Source organism: Capsella rubella, unplaced genomic scaffold, assembly GCF_000375325.1.
Source record: "Capsella rubella cultivar Monte Gargano unplaced genomic scaffold, Caprub1_0 scaffold_8, whole genome shotgun sequence".
Classification (NCBI taxonomy): Eukaryota; Viridiplantae; Streptophyta; class Magnoliopsida; order Brassicales; family Brassicaceae; genus Capsella; species Capsella rubella.
In genome coordinates, this window is record NW_006238916.1 from 8983030 (window position 1) to 9004721 (window position 21692).

The 21692-nt window shown below is 33.9% G+C and overlaps 5 protein-coding genes and 1 pseudogene across 6 annotated transcripts; 5 read left to right on the forward strand and 1 right to left on the reverse strand.

Moving 5' to 3' along the window:
* Positions 1 to 19: 19 nt before the first annotated feature.
* On the forward strand, positions 20 to 1530 carry LOC17877319. The gene is made up of 2 exons (XM_006281306.2): positions 20 to 1145; positions 1346 to 1530. The coding sequence occupies exon 1, from the start codon at positions 134 to 136 to the stop codon at positions 443 to 445; it is 312 nt and encodes a 103-aa protein (XP_006281368.1). The 5' UTR covers positions 20 to 133; the 3' UTR covers positions 446 to 1145; positions 1346 to 1530.
* Positions 1531 to 4311: 2781 nt separating this feature from the next.
* On the forward strand, positions 4312 to 7175 carry LOC17874828. Its single transcript, XM_006279564.2, has 7 exons — positions 4312 to 4824; positions 5098 to 5184; positions 5276 to 5533; positions 5641 to 5805; positions 5900 to 5953; positions 6069 to 6215; positions 6415 to 7175. The coding sequence occupies exons 1-7, from the start codon at positions 4651 to 4653 to the stop codon at positions 6790 to 6792; spliced, it is 1263 nt and encodes a 420-aa protein (XP_006279626.1). The 5' UTR covers positions 4312 to 4650; the 3' UTR covers positions 6793 to 7175.
* A 1223-nt stretch (positions 7176 to 8398) lies between these two features.
* Positions 8399 to 8921, forward strand: LOC17877007 (arabinogalactan peptide 14). The gene has a single exon (XM_006279444.2). The coding sequence runs from the start codon at positions 8529 to 8531 to the stop codon at positions 8709 to 8711; it is 183 nt and encodes a 60-aa protein (XP_006279506.2). The 5' UTR covers positions 8399 to 8528; the 3' UTR covers positions 8712 to 8921.
* A 2652-nt stretch (positions 8922 to 11573) lies between these two features.
* Positions 11574 to 12653, reverse strand: LOC17875566. The gene is made up of 2 exons (XM_006281128.2): positions 12237 to 12653; positions 11574 to 12111 (listed from the first exon to the last, which is right to left on the reverse strand). The coding sequence occupies exons 1-2, from the start codon at positions 12512 to 12514 to the stop codon at positions 11856 to 11858; spliced, it is 534 nt and encodes a 177-aa protein (XP_006281190.1). The 5' UTR covers positions 12515 to 12653; the 3' UTR covers positions 11574 to 11855.
* A 3235-nt stretch (positions 12654 to 15888) lies between these two features.
* LOC17875715 (putative FBD-associated F-box protein At5g56560) lies at positions 15889 to 17999 on the forward strand. Of its 2 annotated transcripts, XM_023789160.1 has the most exons (4): positions 15889 to 16458; positions 17044 to 17337; positions 17418 to 17552; positions 17727 to 17999. In XM_023789160.1, the coding sequence occupies exons 1-4, from the start codon at positions 15889 to 15891 to the stop codon at positions 17997 to 17999; spliced, it is 1272 nt and encodes a 423-aa protein (XP_023644928.1). The 2 variants fall into 2 exon arrangements, with proteins under 2 accessions (XP_023644928.1, XP_006281483.1); XM_006281421.1 differs by having other exon boundaries at positions 15889 to 17337.
* A 1767-nt stretch (positions 18000 to 19766) lies between these two features.
* Positions 19767 to 21371, forward strand: LOC17875704 (annotated as a pseudogene).
* The last annotated feature ends 321 nt before the right edge of the window (positions 21372 to 21692 follow it).

Sequence of the window (21692 nt, forward strand, 5' to 3'; positions counted from 1 at the left end):
AGTATTAACAACACACACACAGAGACAAATCAAAGAGATTGATTGTGATTTGTGAAAGCCAAAGAAAAAAAAAGTTGAAAAAAAAAAATCCAAGCTTTGGTGAGATAAGGGGAACGATTTGTGCAGCAGAGACATGGTGTTCCGGGGCGACACGGTGATGTCCGTAGCTCATTTATCGGCTGAGATTTTTCAGCGACTACGCTTGATTCGGCCGTCGGATCGAATCAGCAGCGGCGAGATGTTACAGCTCGTTTGCTGTTTCCCGCTTCAGCAATTGGGTCGGTTCGTATTTTGGTTCTGGAACTATATCTGTGTTCCACCTCCAGAGATTTTGTATTTTGATGGTGGTCGTGATGATGATGATGACGATGATGATGGTTATGGATCATCTTCTTCTTCTTCGATTGTTACTCATCACAATTACTACCATCTTCATTTGGAGTGACCAAATTTTCGAATTTTTCTGATTTGTTAATTGTAAAGGTCTTTTTAAAAAAAAAATATTGTATATAGAAAGTTCATGTTTTGATTATTGGGTTTGTGGGATATAATCTGAGTGTGTTCTGTTTAATCCACGTTTATAGAATCAGAGAAGATATTGAGCATTTGGGGTGATGCATATATAGTTTTAGCTTTCATCATCTTAAGGGAGTCAAAGACTCAAAGGAGCTTGCTTTGATCTAATACTTTGTCCAAATCTAGCTGAGTAGCTCTTTGATTGATGGACATTATCTAGTACAATTCTAGTTTATTCTGTTTTAGGGAATATGGGATAATTTGTTTGACCTGGGAATGTTTAAATAGTGGGATTAGGAGGGTCGAGTTTAAGGATTTGTAATTAGGAGGATGAAGATTAAGGATTTGGAGCTCATAATGATGAATTTTTTTTTGCTAGAATCTGAGTCTTTTGTTGTTGATAAATTATATTTGTGAAGGACCTATAAGGTTACAGGGCATAATACTTAGATGTGATGATCTGTTATGCATATTCTCATGTTATCAGAAACTGGTTTGGATGATCAAAGTTCAAGTACTTTCTTCGTCTTGTGTGATTGTATAAGATCATTTTGTCGCTATGGTGGGGAGAGTTTCCCTGTTACATATTGCTCAACCAAAACGACGTAAGCTCTTGGGGTTAAAGCAAGGTATGTACATTGATCAAATCTCTCAATTTCGTTTGTGCTAAGTGTCTGATGAAATCTCTCAATTTCGTTTGTGCTAAGTGTCTGATGAAGTCTTTGAGTCTTAAGCTTTTTTGGATGTATGATGTGTTTTTGTCAAAGATGAGATATCAGAGTCTGAGTCTGCTACTGATTAGTGTTCTTGCTGGTCTTCTTTCCTACAGATTTGGAGAAGTTTTCTGGAATCCAAGTCAAGATTATGTTTGTCCTTATTTCTTTGGAGAAAAATCTGTCTGTAATTAGAATAGTAGAATGTAAAAGTGTATAAGGTTTCCGAGTCTTCTTCCAATGTATTTAAATTAGAATTACATTTTGGCTCTTACTAAATAATCTTCTTTAGTTAAAAATTGTTCTTGTTTCATAGGAAAAGATGTTTTTAATTTTCTAAGTAAAGGCTAATGTTTCTTTTCTACAAATGAGCTAAAACTAGGGAATGTTATTGTGAGTTTCAGTTTGAATCAGGTTTCTTATGTGTTCATAGCTAAAAAAGAAAATTGAATTGGGCCAGCTCGATAAAAGATTGGAAACCCCTACAAAGTGATTACCAAAAACCATATCAAATTTGGGCCAGAAGGCCAGGTCTCTTACGAACGTGGTCCAATCCAATGACCTCAACATAATCTAAAACTTCTATCCTATGTGCATGCTTCAGAAGCTCTTGTGCTTACGAAAACAGACTCATGAAATGATGAAAAAAGAAAAAAAACATAATGTACCATAAGATTCTGTCACGAAATTTTTTATAAATTCTGAAAGATCCACAAAATCTATTATCTGATGTAAGAACACTGCATTCTTATAGATTTGGCCAGTCCTACTCCTACCTACTTAACTGTTTGGAACTGACTGTTTTTTTTTTTCACTTTCCGTTGTAACATTATTACTGTTCTCACTTCTCAGGATCGTCCCACTCCCCACTTGGACATACATATGTCCAAAATGTTAAAGGCCAAAAAAAATTTTGTGTTAAAAAAGCTAATGCAGACATTTTTCAAAATTGCCTCAAAATGATATTATCGAAACCAAAAACAAAAAAAAAAACGGCAAGTCTATATAAGACACCAAATGCATCCAACGGTTCGATTAGCGTTTAAGAATTTATCTTAACCGTTGATAGTAATTATTTCGGGTTAATAATATAATCAGTAACTTGTTTGTTTAGTGCACGCACGTTATAAACTTTTTATAATAAGAGTGTACATAATTTTATAAAAAAAAGTAGAAAAGACAAAGGGTGGTGATTAACGAGGATGATGGCTCAATTAGTTAAAAGATTATTATTACTCCTATATAACTTTACTTTACAAATATTAAAAATGAGAAAGAAAACATGAGAAAGCTCATCTTTTCTACTACCTACCTACTCCAAAGAAAAAGGAAAAAAAAAAAGAATTAAGATTATAGGGAAAAAAAAATTAAGATTTCTTTCTTCATATTATTAATTACTGTTGACTTTTAAAAAGAAAAATACAGTATTGAAAGTTCTTCTAGCAGTTTATTCTAGTTTTAGCATTCAAATTAATTAAATTAAAGGTTTCTCTTATATGTATAAATTAGTTATATTTGTATATATACTCCATTAAAGTAAGAAAAGAAAAAAACTCTTATTTGTGGGAATCTAAATAATGATGGTCACACTGCAACACTGTGTTTGACCTCATTGGATTCCTCACCGTTCGTTAGATCCTTTCTTTCCCGTCTTTACCCTTTCCATCATGCTACGCTCACCACCGTCCACTTGTCATCTACCGGAATGAGACAACCATACACCGTCGATGTCCCAACTATAAACGTCGATATCATTTCATTTGTGATAACGGCGAGCAAACCGAAACAGAAGAAGAAAGAAAGAAAGACCAAACAGCTCCATCGGGAGACATAATCTTGTGTCTGCTTCCCCATCATAAAGGGATACTAGTACTACTAGTTTACTTCCTTCATTGATTGTAAGCAAACAAAAGACAAACATTATTATTACGATGCAACTAGCTATTACCAACAATACTTTATTTACTCCTTAGCGTAGACTAAATATAAAACGATTATCACTGAACTATGAACTATCTTAACTATAGCCTCTTCTAGGTGGTAAACAGAAGCTAAGCATTAGTTTATGTTTAATTTGTGTTGCAAACCAAAAACAAAAAAAAAAAGCAATAAGCTATTCGACCAGTAGTAATGTAAGTATGATGGGTCAAAACTCAAAAACACAATATTAAAAGAAAGAAAGACGAAGACTACTGATAAAGTTGATACTTTTTGCAGAGAACTTTGTTCTCTCTCGTTTCTTTATCTTATCTTTTAATAATTTTTCGACATCTCGTTCGATACGATGTTTCAGAATTTATTCGTTTCAAAACCCCATAGTTTTTAAACACACTAGCTAACGTAAAGGAGGAATAATTTTTTATCAAAATAAAAAACAATACATAAAGAGGAATATATGCTTCAAATGTACGCAATTTTTTTTAAAAAATGTTATGTGTCTCCTCTCCATCGTTAGTATTAAGGTCCACTAAATTACCAAACTGAATGATAGGTAGATGCATTGCAAGAACCATATTAATTCATGTGAAAGATATATAATGTATGGTTTTGGGTTAAGTTTGGCTCAGCTCGTGAAAACTTTTTGTCACGAGAAGTTGCATCGACCACCTCGCCATGACTCATGGGGCTCCACTCGATCGCATCTTATTTTAGATTTTATGTTTTTTTCTTCATTGGGTGTTAGATTGTGTGTTATTATTTTTTGGGTCAGTATTTTGTAAGATTCACATTGTTGTAAAGTTATTAATTAAGTTAAGCTCTTTTTTTTTTCCCTTGTTGATTCATTTTATCATTCTTGTAAGTGAATTATTAGTATTATTATGAAATGATCATTTGAATACCCATTACCTCAAAAAAGAAGCATTATTATTAATCAAAGCCATTGCTGACACTTTTTTTAGAAAAAAAGTTGGAGAGGTTTCGTTTTCATAATTATTTCTTTTCTTTTTTGCCGTAAATATACGAAACTTCAATTGTCTTGTAATTTAGGGGGTTTATGTTAAAAATCGAGTCTTCATTCTTTAATTGTCTTTTTAATTACCGAGAAAAAGTTTATTTAGTGATAAATTTAAAAAGTAGAGAGAGAGAGAGAGAGAGAGAGAGAGAAGAAAGAGAGAGAGTGACAAAAAGTGGTCTTTTTTCATCATCAAAGGAGAGACCCACTTCAATGTCGCTGCAGAATCACTGGTGTTAGTGGTGGTGGGTTACAGAGTAAGAGCTCTCTCTACTACTACTAGTAGAAGAAGAAGAAGAAGATAATTTATAAAGGTGTTAGCTTTTTTCACCACACTTCACACCAAATAAAGCCTTTCGTTTTAGAGATTTAGTGAGAAGCTCAAAAGCTTCTTCCTTTTTCTCCCTCTCTCTCTCTCTGTCTCTCTTCTTGCTGGTTTTAGACTTTTTAAGAGTGGGTGTGAGGAAGATGGGTGCTGCGCATTTTAGCATGGAGAGGGTTTTCAGAGAGTTTCTCGTTTGGTTCTTCGTTTGGGGACTGCTCTCTCTAACATGCGCTGGGAGACTCAGTGTTTCAAGGCAGAATTTTGAAGTGCACAAACACTTGAATCGATTGAATAAACCACCCGTTAAGAGCATTCAGGTTTTTTGAAATCTTTTCTCACTTAAACCCTTCATTTTTCAATTTTTGTTTTTGTCTGTTTGTTTGCTTGTTTGGCTGTTACCAACCTAATTGATTCAGTATATTGTAGCTTTCTGAGAGTTCAATGGTGGCTTGAATCCTTCAACTTTGGTTCTATCGCTTAGTTGTTGTTAGAAAGAAATGTAGGAAAGATGTAAACTTGTGATTACTATGTGACAATCTTGACTCCAAATTGATTTTACAATTTTCTCTTGTTTTTTTTGTTTCAAACAGAGTCCAGATGGTGACATAATAGATTGTGTTCACATATCTAAGCAACCGGCTTTTGATCATCCTTTCCTTAAAGATCACAAGATTCAGGTAATTTGTTTTAGCATTTGGCCTCAAAGTCACTCTCTTTCTTCTTTCAAGTTTGCTTTATGTTGTAACATGTTATGGGGGTTTTAAACAGATGAAACCTAGTTACACTCCACAAGGGCTGTTTGATGAGAACAAAGTCTTAGAGAAAACAAAAGAAAGAGTCAATCCAATAACTCAGTTATGGCACCAGAATGGAGTGTGTTCTGAAGGGACAATACCAGTGAGGAGGACAAAGAAAGAGGATGTCTTGAGGGCGAGTTCTGTTAAACGGTATGGTAAGAAGAAGCTCCGTACTGTTCCTCTGCCTAGATCTGCTGATCCTGATCTCATCAACCAAAGTGGTCATCAGGTAGACTTTAGTGTTAGCTACCTATATGCCTATGTATTGGTGTAAAATCTTGATCTAAAAGTTCTCTTTTGTATCTGTTATTGATCTGACATTTGTGGGCGATGTAGCACGCGATAACTTATGTGGAAGGAGGCAAGTTTTACGGGGCAAAGGCAACAATAAACGTATGGGAACCCAAAGTGCAAAACTCTAATGAGTTCAGCTTGTCTCAGTTATGGATTCTTGGAGGTTCTTTTGGTCAAGATCTCAATAGCATTGAAGCTGGTTGGCAGGTAAACCACCTATATAAAGTCATACCATTTTAACTTAATCTCAAAGACACTTGTGTTCTTACCTTCACTGACATATATGTATGTACGAAATCAGGTTAGTCCGGATTTATATGGCGATAACAACACAAGGCTGTTCACATACTGGACTGTAAGCTCGAAAAAACTGTATACTTCTCTTAAGTATATAATGACCTGAGTGTATATAATATGCTTCTGGCTAACATTATTGATTTTTATGGATATGTCTTCTTGGAACAAAACAGAGCGATGCTTATCAAGCTACTGGCTGCTACAATCTCCTCTGTTCGGGTTTTATACAAATTAACAGTCAAATAGCAATGGGAGCGAGTATTTCTCCAGTATCTGGCTTCCATAACCCGCAATATGATATTAGTATTACCATTTGGAAGGTATGAACAGGATTCATTTGTTAAAGCCTTTCTCAGAGTACAATTTCTTTCCAGGGCATTCTTAAAAATCTCAGCTTTAACTTGAAAACTCCTAACTTTATGGATCTGATACTGTGTCTGATTCTCAGTGATGGTAAGTTCACAGATCTGTGAGTGTCTGATGAATCAAACTGATAACTCAAGAACATTTTCCTTGTAGGATCCAAAAGAAGGGCACTGGTGGATGCAGTTTGGGGACGGGTATGTGTTGGGATACTGGCCAAACTTCCTATTCTCATACTTAGCCGACAGTGCATCGATAGTAGAATGGGGAGGAGAAGTGGTGAACATGGAAGAAGATGGTCACCACACAACCACGCAAATGGGAAGCGGTCAATTTCCGGGTGAAGGGTTCACGAAAGCAAGTTACTTTAGGAACATTCAAGTCGTTGACAGCTCTAATAATCTGAAAGAACCAAAAGGGCTCAACACATTCACTGAGAAATCGAATTGCTATGATGTTGAGGTTGGAAAGAATGATGATTGGGGACATTTCTTTTACTACGGAGGTCCAGGAAGAAATTCTAAATGTCAGTAGAGGATGAACTAAATAAAGAATATGATTGAAGATGAAGAACTGAAGATGTAGAGGAACACAACATGTACTGGAATTATTTTGCTAGTGTTTATGATTAAGTGTGAAAATATCGTTTTTGTTGATTTTTTCTTACACTTTATTATGTGGGTTTTTTTTGTTTTGTTCTAGACATTTAGTTTACGTTTTTGGTTTTTAGGTTTTTGATTAGGTAATAGTTTTGGTTTTTTGTGTTTTTTATTTGTTTACTTGGATTGAAAGAGACCAAGCCTGTCTGTAGTTTGTAAGTGTGAAAGAGAGAATTTGACAAGTCTCTCACTCTTGTAGCTGCTGTAGGAATAACCTTTTAAAGTTAAAGAAGGTTACGGGACCTTTGGGTTGTGTAAGAGTGTTTCCTTGGGTGCGTTTGGTTTATGATGGAGGTCTGATTCATTGTACCAACTAAATTATTCTGTTAATCAATGGAAAATGTCATTTCAACTTTAAGTGGGTTAATGAAAAGCTGAAAACTCTTTAAAACCAAAAATAATTATTAAGCTGTTAAAACTTCAAACTCAATCAATTTCTAAGTTGCCAACTATTTATTTTAAATAGATAAATAAATTCAGACATGAAAAATAAATATTATTAGTCATAGTAAATGAGTAAAATGCTAAGATATGATGCATGTTAGATTTTTCTATTTAGATGTAAACAAATTTTCTATAATTTGTAAAAATTAATTTGTGATTTATAAAAGTATGATCTATCATACAATAGACTAAAAACGGATCATTGGATTGAATAAATTCCTCCAAAAAATTATGATTTTTTTTTGGAGAAAAAGTAGCTAAATACTTATGAAAATATACATAATTAGATATATTGCAATAATCACATAATAATGATGGTATTAAATATTGATACGCCGAAAAAATGATACGCCAAATCAAGTAACAAGTTCAATTAATAGCAAAACTTCAAAAATGGGAAATAAAAGAGAGTGAGAAAAAGAGAAGAATAATAATTATGGGGTTAGGCCAAATCATGTTACTTGGAGCACATGGAACCATCATCTAGTTTCCATCCATCTTCTTTACCTATAAGAAACCAACTAAAACAGCTCATTGCTTCTCTCTCATGACATCTCTACTCCCAAAACTAAACATTGTATTATGGACAAATGATGAAGTGTACCACTAGAGGAAGAGAGAAGATCATTCGGGGAAAGAAAATAACATTCACTGAATGAGAGCACACAGCTTGACCATTTGAAAACCTAACTCTTCAAACTTTGATGAATCTATTAACGAAAAAGGATAATTACAAAATTGAACGTAATTGAATTGATAAACATTATATTACCGCCCAAAAATAGTGCGCATTGGTCTTTCCAACTATTAATTTACATGGTTGATGAACTAAAAACCTTTACGTGTCATAAATCAATTCAATGGTACAACATAAACACATTTCTTATATAACTTTGTTACCATTATATTAAAGGTTTTAGTGGGATATATAGTAAAGTATTAACAACAATAAAAACTAAATTATTCAATGCGTTGGTGTAAAGTGACATGTACACACTTGGCCTTACATGCGCGTGCTCGTGTATATAAACACTAACAAATGTAACTCACAAGCCACACATCAAATACAAACACAACACAACAATAAGCACCAAGAACGTTTTCATCAACTCTCTCCATTGCTCTCTCTCCTGTGAGTTTCATATCCAAAAGAATACTAAAGCAATAATGGAGGCAATGAAGATGAAGCTTTTCGTGGCGGTTTTGGTTGCGATGATGGCGTTCTCTATGGTTCAGCAGACGGTTGCAGCGGTTGACGCTCCGGCGCCGAGCCCTACCTCGGATGCTTCCTCGTTTATCCCTACTTTCTTGGCCTCCGTAGCGGTGATGGCCTTTGGGCTCCTCTTCTAAGAAGTTTCTTCTTTGCTTTCTTATGTTTAATTGAATTTAAAAGTAAAATCAACTGATATTTGATGTTTAAGTCCGGTCTTGTTTGTCTCTTTCAGTTCTTGATGACATCTTGTAGTTGATTGTTTATGTTGGTTACCTTTGATCTCTTTTATGTATCGCGTTATTGAATTTGACTCATTCGAATATCAATAAACATTTATTATTATTATTGTTCTTTGTCTATTACGTTTTTTCACTTTGATATTGTTTCAGTTTTATTGAATAGAAATCTTTAAAATCTTTAAAATGCAGATACGATGCAAACAGAAACCGAGGAATTTTGTATACCATTAAGTTGGATCTATGTGGATGTGTGTAAATATATCGATTAATACTATTTGGTTAGTTTAACAATGGTTTGGTTAGTCGTATCACAAAAAAAAAACAATCTTAATCAAAAAGCAATTTAAAGCTGGTAATATTGTTTTATTTTTTGGGAGTGAGGGCAGACAAAAAGAAAACACCTTTTGAGCTTTCACATGGGATATTTTTGAAGCAAATATATAATAGTTGTATTCGAATGAGCTTTGCCTATAAGTATAAACTAAATCCAATATCAAGACTACTTACAACATACAATATAAGAAATGGGAAATTGGACTAGGATGACTTATTCTCCTTATATGCGTAACTAAAAGAGTAATGAAACAAAAAGACACCTTGAAATCTCTTATTTGGCTTTGCTTTTCTCCGTTTGACTTCCTTCTCTTGACCCTGCATGTATATGGGGATCGGTTTGCTTCACAATATTAGTGGCTTTGCGGCTAATGGTTTGAAAGTAAAGGTGCTCAAGGGATTGTTCATCAATCAATCATCACAAAGTCTGGCAAAGACATAGATGAGCTTAAGAATTTTTATTTTTCTTGGCTCGATAATTTCAATCTTTACTTCGATTGTTCATTTGAGTCTACATATTTTATGTTCGTTCTCTTGAATGTTTCAACATCTTCCTTTACTTTGTGGTAGACAGGAAAGATAGATGTATATATGAGCACTAGCCACTAAGGTAGGGCTTCATTTGCTAAACTACCTCCTCACGCATGATAGATCAGTCAATAGGTTAAAAGACAACAACAAACAAAGTCAATGGCAATTGTAAGTAGCGATGCTAATTTGGAGAGAGTCAAGATATATAGATTGACTTTTGTTTCTCAGTTTTATAACTTATGCTAGAGGTTATGGGACAGGAGGATGAACTTACTGGAAACCATCCGGAAGTTTGTAAGCTCTTTGAAGCGTCTCTGCCGGATGAACGTATTGTTGAGTCATTAGTTGAATCCTGCTCCGAAAACTTTGGCGATTACCAATGCTGTGCTCTGTTTTTTCATTTCTTTTTCCCTTACTTTTGTTTGTTTCAATCCTTTCTTTTTCTTGCTTACTTATGTCCTGTCTCCCTTTTATGTTTTGTAGTAAACATGCCATGCGTTTTCTGGTCCAAATATCAAAGAAAAGGAGGGTACTCAGATTTTTTTATGTGAGCCACATGAAGACCCTGTTGTTTTATGACATTTTTGTAGGCACTTTAGAGATATCTTCCCAATTCTGACATGGTAGAATCACGTTCTGTAGCGAAATATGGATTTGTCAACGTTGTACTATCAGCTAAAAGGTATTCCCTTTTGTATTTTCACTTCTATGGTAGGTTTCTGAGTCCTCACACATAAATGTGTTTAACATTGTTGCTTGAAATATGAATGCAGAGCATCGAACATATGCTTGTCAATGGTATTGATACAGCCATACAGGGGCTCCTAACTAGTCATTCGGTTAAAAGAGCTATTTTTGATTTTTCCTCCTCCAATACTGCAAAAATAATGCATGGTTGCGATCAACTATTTAATTGGTGACACCTTTAGCTCGCATGTTTGAGTACTCAAAAGTTGAAGTTCTACGCATGTACTAATGTTTATGTTCCAAGGCTCACAATAATGATGTTCTTATGACCGGTAGTCCGGTTTGTTATTGTTTTACATTTTCTTATTCTTGAATCATTCATTTGTTCAGTTACTAATGTGAATTTATTAAACCTTGAGATTGACTATGTGCAGGGAAAGGAAGAAGAGTGGACTCCTGAAGAGCTTGACCAAACAACTGAGGCAGTTGGATATGGTTCTGTGAAGTAAGTGCATAAGCCATCCTCGAAGAAAGTAAGTACTTACTTATTTGTTTTCTGAAATGTTTTGTAACGAAGGCAGTAGAAATTGGATAGATGTTCTATAAAATAGTTCAAATAGTGAGATTTTTTATCTTTCTTATGGATATGTTGACTTAACCCTTTCGTTAAATCTGCTTTGAAGGTATGCTGATTTGATGAACAACAGATTGACAGATTACACGTTTACCTCTGATCATATGCTTAAATGAAAAGGTAACTGAAACCATCTAGATCTTTAAATATTATGAAATGTGCTTATTGATAAGATGTCATGAGCAGGGAAGCACGGCTGCTTACCTTCTCTATACCCATGCTCAGATCTGTTCAATCATCACAAAGTCTGCAAATACATAGATGATCTAGGACTTCACTTGCTACGATTAACCGAGGTTGGTTACCCATTTCTTGATTTAGTCGATAGTTCTGTTTTGGTTTTCGATGAAAAATATCATATACAATTAGATCAATGCTGTGAATGATTTTGCAGATTGTTGAGGAAGTATGTACCAATTTGTTACCGAGTAACTAATCAGAATACTAGACCAAATTCTACTCAGGTATACATATCTTTTTTGTATAATCAAACTACCAAATGTCCTGATTCTTAACTTAAAACAATGGTTCATTATATAACTTTTATCAGGTTATAGGTTCTGAACATCTTAATATGTGAAGCAACCAGCCATAGTTATACGTGGAAATGCTTCCACCTTCTCGGAATCATTCCTCTTTACAAGCTTTGATACATACAACCAAACGACCCAAAGGTCCAAAAAACAAACAAAAGGTATCAACAAGTCTAGTCTACACAATTAAGACACAGGGATCTCTCTCTCTTACAGACTTAGATTAGGGTGAAAGATGTTACTGAAACCGATTCTGGGGAAATCGTAAAAAGGGTTAAAACTTGGCCAACAAAAAAAGACTAGTGTGGGGTTTCTCAGGGATTTCTAATGTTTTCTTCTGGCGAGACAAGAGAGAGCAGAGGAAGGTGTTTTGTTGGGTTTCTTGGAGATGGTAGGTTTAGGACTATAAAGCCTTTTGTAGCTATGATCTATAATCCCTCCAGTACTCCTACATGACTTCCTTTTTGCTCCATAGTTTCTATTTTTAAACCCTCTCTTCATAAGATCTTCAAGGCTTTTAACATTTGCTAGTGATGTGAATGATTGAGACCTTCCTTCGTAGAACTTTGATAATCCCCTCCTGAGATAATAAAGAATAAACTTTTGTTATTACCAGAAAAAACAGAACAGAGATGAACCAAATCGTTTCGATCCATTTAGGTATAAAAATCACAAAAAGCTTAATAAAGAAGAATGATTTCTTACTTGATTGGGAGATGTGACATGAGGTCAGAGAGATCTTCAAGAGGTCCATTAGAAGAAGATGAAGAAACGTCATCGTCATCATCATCATCATCATCTGTTAAATCAGATGAAGAACACATGGAAGATAAAGAACAAGACGATGAATCTTCATCTTCTGAGAATGTTGTTGAAACTCCTTGAAGAACTTCTTCTTCTTCATCTTCTCGTTGGATCTTTCTTGGATCTTGATAGATCATGTTGCCCATTTGTGTTAGATTCAGATTCATATGAATATTCATCTTCTTGAACCACTTCTTGAAAAGGAGAAAGAAAACACAAGAAAGAAGAGTAGTAGTTGTTGTTTTTGACAAAAGGATGGGGAAGAGCTGTTCTAGAAATGGAAACACAGAAACATGAGTTCTCTATTTGAAGATAGACATCAATCTTTGTACAATATATATGGATGGGATATGTGAATTTGTTTTATTTATTTATTTTGAAATTAAAGAAAGCAAAAAAAAAGAAAAGGGATAAATATATGTGTGGGTATTACTTACGTGCAAGCCGTGGATAACGTTGACCCTTTTAAATAATAATCTTCAACTTTTTTTGTAAGAAAAAGAGTTTTTATCTACAAATATTATTGTTTGTTATCTCTTCATCACATATGTTAATTGCTACTATTATTGTGTTTTCCTGTTATGCGGTTCTAATTCTATCGGCCGTCACCATCAATATCACAGCTTTTCGCTTTTTGCTTTTGTTTTTTTTTTGGTTTTTCTTAACTCACTTTTTCGCTTTAATTTGTTATTTATTAGATATTATTATTCCTTTTTTTTTTTCTTCCATAACATTACAAAGAATACACACAATCAGTAGTAGTTTGATAAGATTTAACAAACGAAAAATATATTTCTTACTAATATATACAGATGTGCCAGTGGGATTATACCAACGATATAAACAAAATAGATTTAAGGATCAAATATTATAAAATAAAGGTCGGTTAGGTTTGTGTAAATTAAAAATAAAATAAAAACAGAAGTACGTAGTAATGAAAACTCTATATGGTATAGATTTGCTTAGGGGAGTGAGAGTAATTTACAATTCCCTATGGTGGTGGTGGTGTGTTGTTGTTACTTAGGGATAAGAACCATTTTCTTTTAAAACATATCCGAATCATCATCATGTCCTCGTCACCTCTCTATCCTTTTTTTTAGTCCTTACCCCTTTTTTTTATTTTTCATTTTTTTTTGTTAATTGGACCGAAGTTTTTTATGTTCCCATCACTAATAATAACGACTTTTCTCCCTAAGAGAAATATAAAGAAAAAGTTTTAAATCGAAAAAAAATAACAACGTATGTATATCTCTTTATGTTATTTTATAGTAGTCTTCACATTTTATGCGTAGTAATACCAATAATTACTCTATATCCTTAAAAACCAAGGATCTTGTCCTTTCTTTAAACAACCTTTTCCCGATACAGCTTTGTTCTTGAAATAGTATAAAAGATATTATCATATTATCAAAATTCAAACGACTTATATAGCATGGGATTGCATAATAGTTTCTTTTTGAAAATAAACATTTCTTTCGAAGTTCCAAGTTTTCATGAACATTAAATAACCAGAGAAAGGTCAAAAGTGTATAAAAAAAAAACAAAAACGTGATTATAGTGGATCTTACATAGTAAAGCGTAGCATGCGTTTATCAAATTTGTGGGCTTGGCCCATTTATAATGGTTAAAACGATACTATTAACTTATCGAAAATTAATTAATTCACAAATACATGAATGGGTCTATGGAGTGGACTCATCTCCACCACATTGTTATTTTCCTTAATAAGATTGGATCTCTCTGTCTCAACTCAAGTCAATAGTATTTTGTGTTCTTCTTAACCTTTGATCTGGTCTTTGTGAAATGTCATGATTTTGGGATTATTTAAGTTTATAAATTAATGTAGATAACAGGATGCAGTGAATAACATGAGTTAGTTCACCGTAGCGAATATCAATCTAATGTACCGTGTAAAAAAGCGAAAATATAATGATTATCTTTCTAATATATTTTTCACAAGGTCACGAGTAGTAGCTACATAAAATTTTGTCATGTTTTGAATTACAAAATTGCAAAATCATGTTCTTAAAACATAGAAAAATGGTACATATAAATTTCATTCAAATAATATTTTTTGTTTCCACTTGTTTTTTAAATATATCGTTCTAACACACGTAATGTTTCTTTCTTTCTTTCTTTTTTTGTCACAGAAACATAATGATACTGCCAGTTGAAATGAATTGATGAACCTCTGGAAAAAACCAAAAGCTGTTCCCAAATGTTTATGGAAGCATCTCGAGATCTTGGAATGGAGTCAGTATGAAGGCAAAGAGCAAGAGAGTAGTGTGGCTGAGTACATATTAGCAAACGCTAGTTGTTTTAAGATGGCGACATTCTCGGTGAATTGTGGCTGGCACAAAAAACATCGCCAGTTGAGGAAGTTAAAATCTATGCGCAGAGTTTCTAAGACATGTAAGCTTAGGTTTGACTAAACTCTTTATATGTGGATGGTGTTGTCTGTGACACATATTCTTAAGTTTTCTTCTTCCTTTCCCTTCACTTTTTTTTTTCTTTTTTTTTTTTTTTTTTTAAAAAAAAAAATTTTTCCTTTCCCTTCACTTTATCTTTGGTGTTTGCATGTGGATTATATTTTGTTTTCTATCTCCGGTTCTTTTTTAATTTGTGAAAACATAACAGTTTCGTTTGAAAGAACAAAGTATACACTACATGTTAAATCATGCATTTCAAGAAGATAATCAGAACATAGAGTTTTCCAAAAACTAATAAAGATATGAAAGACTATTTTTGTGCAAAGTAATATGAAAGGAGATTGTGTAAGAATCGTCACTGTTGATCAATCAATAATCATAATTCTATTGATAATTAAATAATTATTTGAACTTTTATTCTAATAAATAAATAATAATGGAATGGGTCTTTGGAGTATGGACCCGTTAGTATCCATGACTCATCTCCACCATATGTTATTCTCCTTAGATAGAATCTCTCGAGTCAACTCTTTACTATATTCTTATCCTTTGATTTGGTCTTTTACGAATTTTCATATACTCCTAATTTAGGAGAAATTTAACGTGGTCAATTCTATATAGCCACATATTCAACCAAAACCTTGTTCATTGCATGAGGAAGAAGAACACAGTGAGTAATAAAATCTCATATTTCAACTAATTTCATTATCAAGTAATAATCTTTAGAGACACATTTACACATCATGTATCTTCTCATATACTTATACGAGGCGTTAAGTGGTGGTTCCAAAGTGCCAACAAGTATCCTTGTCCTCAAACTTTTTATTAAATCAGGAATGTGTGTTAAAGCAGGACTAATTTTATTGAAAATTTTTTCCAATTATAATCGTATTTTGCTTTAATTTTGTATAACTTCCCACGCATGAGTTGTTCTCATAGCCTAGAAAAAACTATTATTTTAAGATATATTGAAGTGATTTGTATAAAAAAAATATATTTATATTAAAGTGATATTGTTTTTTAAAATCGCTAAACCTAATTTGACTAACTAGGGTTCTTTTCTTCTTCCTTTCAGCACGTTCCTGGGTTTTCGAAAGATCAGAACTCGCAGAAGAGTAAAAAATATGGAGAAACAAAGGCTCAGTGAGTTGCCAGATGAATTGGTCTTGAAGATATTGTCATCGCTTCCGATGTTTGAAGAGACTTTAGCAACACGTCTCATATCAAAACGTTGGAAGGGTCCTTGGAAACTGGCGCCGAATGCCATATTTGATGATGATGATAAAAAACGTAAGAGTTTTGAGACTTTTATGAGTTTTGTATATGGATCTTTATTGTCTAACGATGCTCGAATTCTAGAGAGATTAGAATTCAAGCTTAGCCAAAACTATGCTGCTTCCGACATCAGTTTTTGGGTTCAAATCGCTGTTAACCGATCTGTGAGAGAGCTGAGAATAGACTTGTTCGGGAAAACCCTAGAATTGCCAAGTTGCTTGAGTACTTGCAGAACCCTAAAAGAAGTGACACTACATGAATTATGTATCAAGGTTGTTCCGCCTTGGTTTCGTTTGCCATCTCTCAAAACGTTGCACCTTTTATCGGTTACGTTCTCGGGTGGCAACTCTGTTTCAAGCCTTTTAGAAACTTGCCCTGTTCTTGAATGTTTGGTTGTAGAGCAAACCAAAGATGACAATGTGATGATATCCAATATCAATGTGCCTACTCTGAGTAGCTTATCTATCCGATCTACGAGAGACCTGAGAACCCACTTGTTTGGCAAAACCCTAGAATTCCCGAGTTGGATGACTTGTAGAAACCTAAAAGAGTTGATACTCCATAGATTAAGTATCAAGGTTGTTCCCATTTGGTTTCATTTGCCATCCCTCAAAACGTTGCACCTTTCATCGGTTAAGTTCTGGTGTGATGAATCTGTTGCAAGTCTATTTCAAATTTGCCCTGTTCTTGAATGTTTGGTTATAGAACAAACGAAAGATGAAAATGTGGTGATATCCAATATCAATGTGCCTACTCTGAGGAGTTTATCTATTCGATCCACAAAAGAGCTGAGAATCAATTTGGCTCTGCATAATTTCAGAACCCTAAAAGAATTGATACTCCATGACTTGAGTATCAAGGTTGTTCCCCCTTGGTTTAATTTGCCATCACTCAAAGCGTTGCACCTTTCATCAGTTAAGTTCTTGGGGGATGAATCTGTTGCAAGTCTGTTAAAAAAATGCCCTGTTCTTGAACATTTGGTTGTAGACCAAACCAATAATGAGAATGTGATGATATCCAACATCGACGTGCCTACATTGAGGAACTTATCCATCAGGAGCTTATCGAAAGGGAAACGCAAGAAAAGCACATACGTTGAGGGAAGTAATGGGTTTGTTATAAAAGCTCCTTCATTGACAGATTTGAACTTTGAGGATACATTAAGTAACTTTGTAATGTTTGAATCTATGCCTGAGGTGATCAAAGCGAATATTCAGGTTATTTGTGACCAATCTGACCACTTCATAGGATCTCTTACCTCAATCCAACATCTTTCTCTTTGTTCTCTAACTTCAAAGGTAAAACACTTTCTCACTCCAATAACGTCAAAATTTATCCTTTGATGTTTTGTTATTCTCACTACAGTAAATAATTGCAGACTCCATATCCTGCATGCACTGTTTTCTCCTCGCTTAAACATCTAGAGCTATGTACATGTTCTGCGGGATGGGCTAATCTACTTGCTTGTATACTCAATGCCGCTCCAGCACTTCGATCACTCAAACTTAAGTCGGTATGTTAGATGAACATTATAGTAAAGGATATACTTTATTACTGATATTAAAACTTTATCAATGTTATAGATGGTAACAAAATTGCAAAATCATGTTCTTAAATACTATTATTCAAGTCTTTGTGTTTCCTCATTTTTATTTAACGATGTATAATGTTTCTATTTTCGTCTCAGAAACATAGTGCCAATTACAGTGATCCAATGAACCTCTGGAAAGAACCAACAGATGTTCCTGATTTTTTATCGAAGCACCTCGAGATCTTGGAATGGAGACAATATGAAGGAACAGAGCAAGAGAGGAATGTAGCTGAGTACATACTATCTAACGCTAGTAGTCTAAAGATGGCTACATTCTCGACAAGATGTAGAAACAAAAATCACCGTATGTTAAGGAAGTTAAAGCCAATGAGGAGAGTTTCAAAGACATGTCAGCTTGTGTTTGATTAACCTTCTTCTTCCTTTTCCTTGACTTTAGTTTTGGTGTTTAATTTATGGGTTCTTCTAATATCCGGATCTTTTCTAATTTGTGAAAACATAGCAGCTTTGTTTAACATATTTGAAAGAATAAAAGAGAGTTTTCATGCATTTCTAATCTCCGGATCAACAATACTTTTCATGCATTTCAATATGATAATCATAAAAAGAGTTTTCTAAAAACAAAATAAATGGGAGTTTTCCAAAAACTAATAAATATGAAATAAACAATTGTTTGACTTTTATTCTAAGAAATAAATAATTGAATGGGTCTTTCGAGTTTGGAGTATGGACCCATGAGTGTCCATGACTCATCTACACCATATGTTATTCATAGTGTCCATGACTCATCTACACCATATGTATGTTATTCTACTTAGATAGGATCTCTCATGTCAAGACTATAGTATATTCTCATCCTTTGATTTGGTCTTCTATGAATTGTCATAATTTGGGAGAAAATAAGTGGTCGGATTCTATTTAACCAGGTTTTAACACAATGATGAAGAAATAAAATCTCATTCAACTAATTTCATTATACACATCATGTATCTTATCATATCATATCATATAAAATAGAGAACTTACTAATTATTTGAGGTATAGACTTGGAGTTAAGTGGTGGTTCCAAAGTGCCAATATCTTTGTCTTCAAACTTTATTAAAAGTTAGGAATCTGTTAAAAGAAGGACTAGTTTTATTAAAATCAAACAAGGTTTAAGGTCCAATCAAATCACTAGAATAAAAAAAAAATTTAACACTATAACTTTAATTGGTTGCTACTATTTTTTCTTTTCTTTCATAACGTTTCCTTACTGCGGAACCTAATTAACACTAATTTCCTTTGATTTGGTCTTTAGGAAATGCCATAATTTTGATAGAAAAACAAAACGGGAAAATTTCCAAAAAAAACGTGATCTATTTAATATTTGCCAGAAAAATACATGAACATTTTTCGTTGCCAGAAAAATACGCAAACTAATTTATAGATGATAAAAAATACGTGAACTATTTCGATTTTTCAGTTTCCCACATATAATGGTCACGATTTTCAACAAAACTAAGACAACATTAAACATTGCTACTATTACAATCTCGTGAAGAAGTTTCGTTCTTATCGTAGTCATAATCATAACAATATCTCTCTTTCTTTATATTTTAGCTTTATCTTCAATCTTTGTTTTCTTATAGTTAAGTTTTTGTTATGATTAGAAATTTTGGAAAAATGAAAAAGAGGCAAACGATGTTTATGATTGTGTTAGTTTTGTTGAAAATCGTGATCATTATATGTGGGAAACTGGAATACCGAAATAGTTAACGTATTTTTTATCATCTATAAATTAGTTTACGTATTTTTCTGACAACGAAAAAAGTTCATGTATTTTTCTGGCAAATATTAAATAATTCATGTTTTTTTGGGGAATTTTCCCAAAACAAAACATTAATCAATTTTTCAAACAGCTGACAGTAGGAAACTTAACCTTTTTTGATTTTTTTGCCGAAAAACAAAAAAAGGAAACTCACTTTTATTGTTTTCTTTTCCAATTATAATCGTATTGTGATAAAAAAAAATAGAATGATTATTCTCATCAAATTGCAAAAAAAAACACCTAATTAATAACACTAAATTGTAACAGTTCCCGACTGTATTAAACTAATTTAAATAAAAAAAATTGTGAAACCTAATTTTGACTAGGGTTCTTTTCTTCTTCCTTTGCACGGCACGTCCCAAAACAGAGAAAAAATCACCAGAATGATGGAGATCAGCTGCCAGAAGAAAAAGAGAAAAAGCTGCAAGAAGAAGAAACCGGAGAAACGGGGGCTCTGTGAATTGCCAGACGAATTGATCTTGAAGGTATTCTCGTTGCTTCCGTTGTTTGAAGAGACTTTAGCAAGACGTCTCATATCAAAATATTGGGAAGGTCCTTGGAAACTGGATCCGAATGTCATGTTTGACGATGGATCGCCCGAGAGTTTTGCGACTTTTATGAGTTTTGTATATGGATCTCTGATGTCTAACGATGCTCAAATCCTAGAGTGTTTGCATCTCAAGCTTAGACAAAACTATCCCGTTACAGACATCAACTTCTGTGTCCAAATCGGGGTTTATCGGTCTGTGAGAGAGCTGAGAATCGCCTTGTTTGGCAAAACCCTAGAATTTCCGTGTTGCTTGAGTACTTGCAGAACCCTAAAAGAACTGGTACTCCATAATTTATGTATTGAGGTTGTTCCCCTTTGGTTTCGTTTGCCATCACTCAAAACTCTGAAACTTTTAAGGGTTAAGTTCTCGGGAGACTCTGTTGCAAGTCTTTTAAGAACTTTCCCTGTTCTTGAACATTTGGTTGTAGACCAAACCAAAGAAGAGGATTCGCTTATATCCAAAATCAATGTGCCTACTTTGAGAAGGTTATCTATCCATAACAGGGAAAGGACACCCTGGTACATGAGTGTTGGTAAGGCTGGGATGAGTCGTGAGTTTTTGGTAAATGCTCCTCCTTCTTTGTTGTATTTGAACATTATAAGGTTGCATTCAGTAATAATGTTTTGAATCTATGCCTAAGGAAGGTGATCACTGCTTATATTGAGGTTATTTGTGACCAGTCTGAGAAGTTCATAGGGTGTCTTAATTAGTTACCTCAATCAAACATCTTTCTCTTTGTTCTCTAACTTCCAACAGTAAAAAGATTTTTCCTTTTATGTTTTGATTATTCTCATTATTGAAAATAACATAAAACTTTAAAATTGCAGATTCCATATCCTACAGGCACAAACTTCTCCTCTCTTGAACATCTAAAGCTATGTACATGTTTTGGAGGATGGCGGACTTTACTTGCGTGTATACTCAATGATACTCCCAAACTTCGATCTCTTACACTAAAGTTGGTATGTCGAATGCACTTATTTTATGTTTTTACTAGTCTGTTAGATGAGCATCGCAGAACCACCTTCTTTAAACATGGAAAAATAGTACACCATTAAAAATCATCTATGCGTTTCCATTTTTTGTTTGACTATCTATATAACACGAACACACGTAACCTTCTTTCTTTTGTTTTTGTGTCAGAAACATAAAGCCAAACCCAATGACGATTTACAGGAAACCCAGCTCTGGGAAAAGCCACCAATTGTTCCTGAATGTTTATCGACGCATCTTGAGATCTTGAAATGGAGAGGATACGCAGGGACCAAGCATGAGAAGAGTATGGTTAGGTACATACTAGCAAACGCTGCTTGTCTAAAGAAGGCAACATTCTCTACAAAATGTAGAAACCAATGTGATACCAGGTTCAGGGCGTTACGGTCTATGTACAAAGTTTCAGAGAAATGTCAGTTAGTGTTTGACTAAAAACCTCTTTATGTGATGGTGTTGGTGTGTGTGTCTCTCTAGAAGACAGATCACACTGATGTTCTAGCTTTCTTCTTCCTACTTTGTGAAAACGGATCTGTTTCTGTTTTCATATTTGACATTGGCTTACTAAATTTGAAACTGTGATGATTCTAGTAGACTTGGTTGGCGACAGCTGTGGCCTATCTAAAAACAAAATTACTCTTCAAGAAAGATTCCAAATACTTTTCATGCATTGCACGAAGATAATCAGAAACAAAGAGATTCATTAAAATAAAACATAGGGACTTTTCTTTGGAGTATAAAGTCAATGAGTGTCCA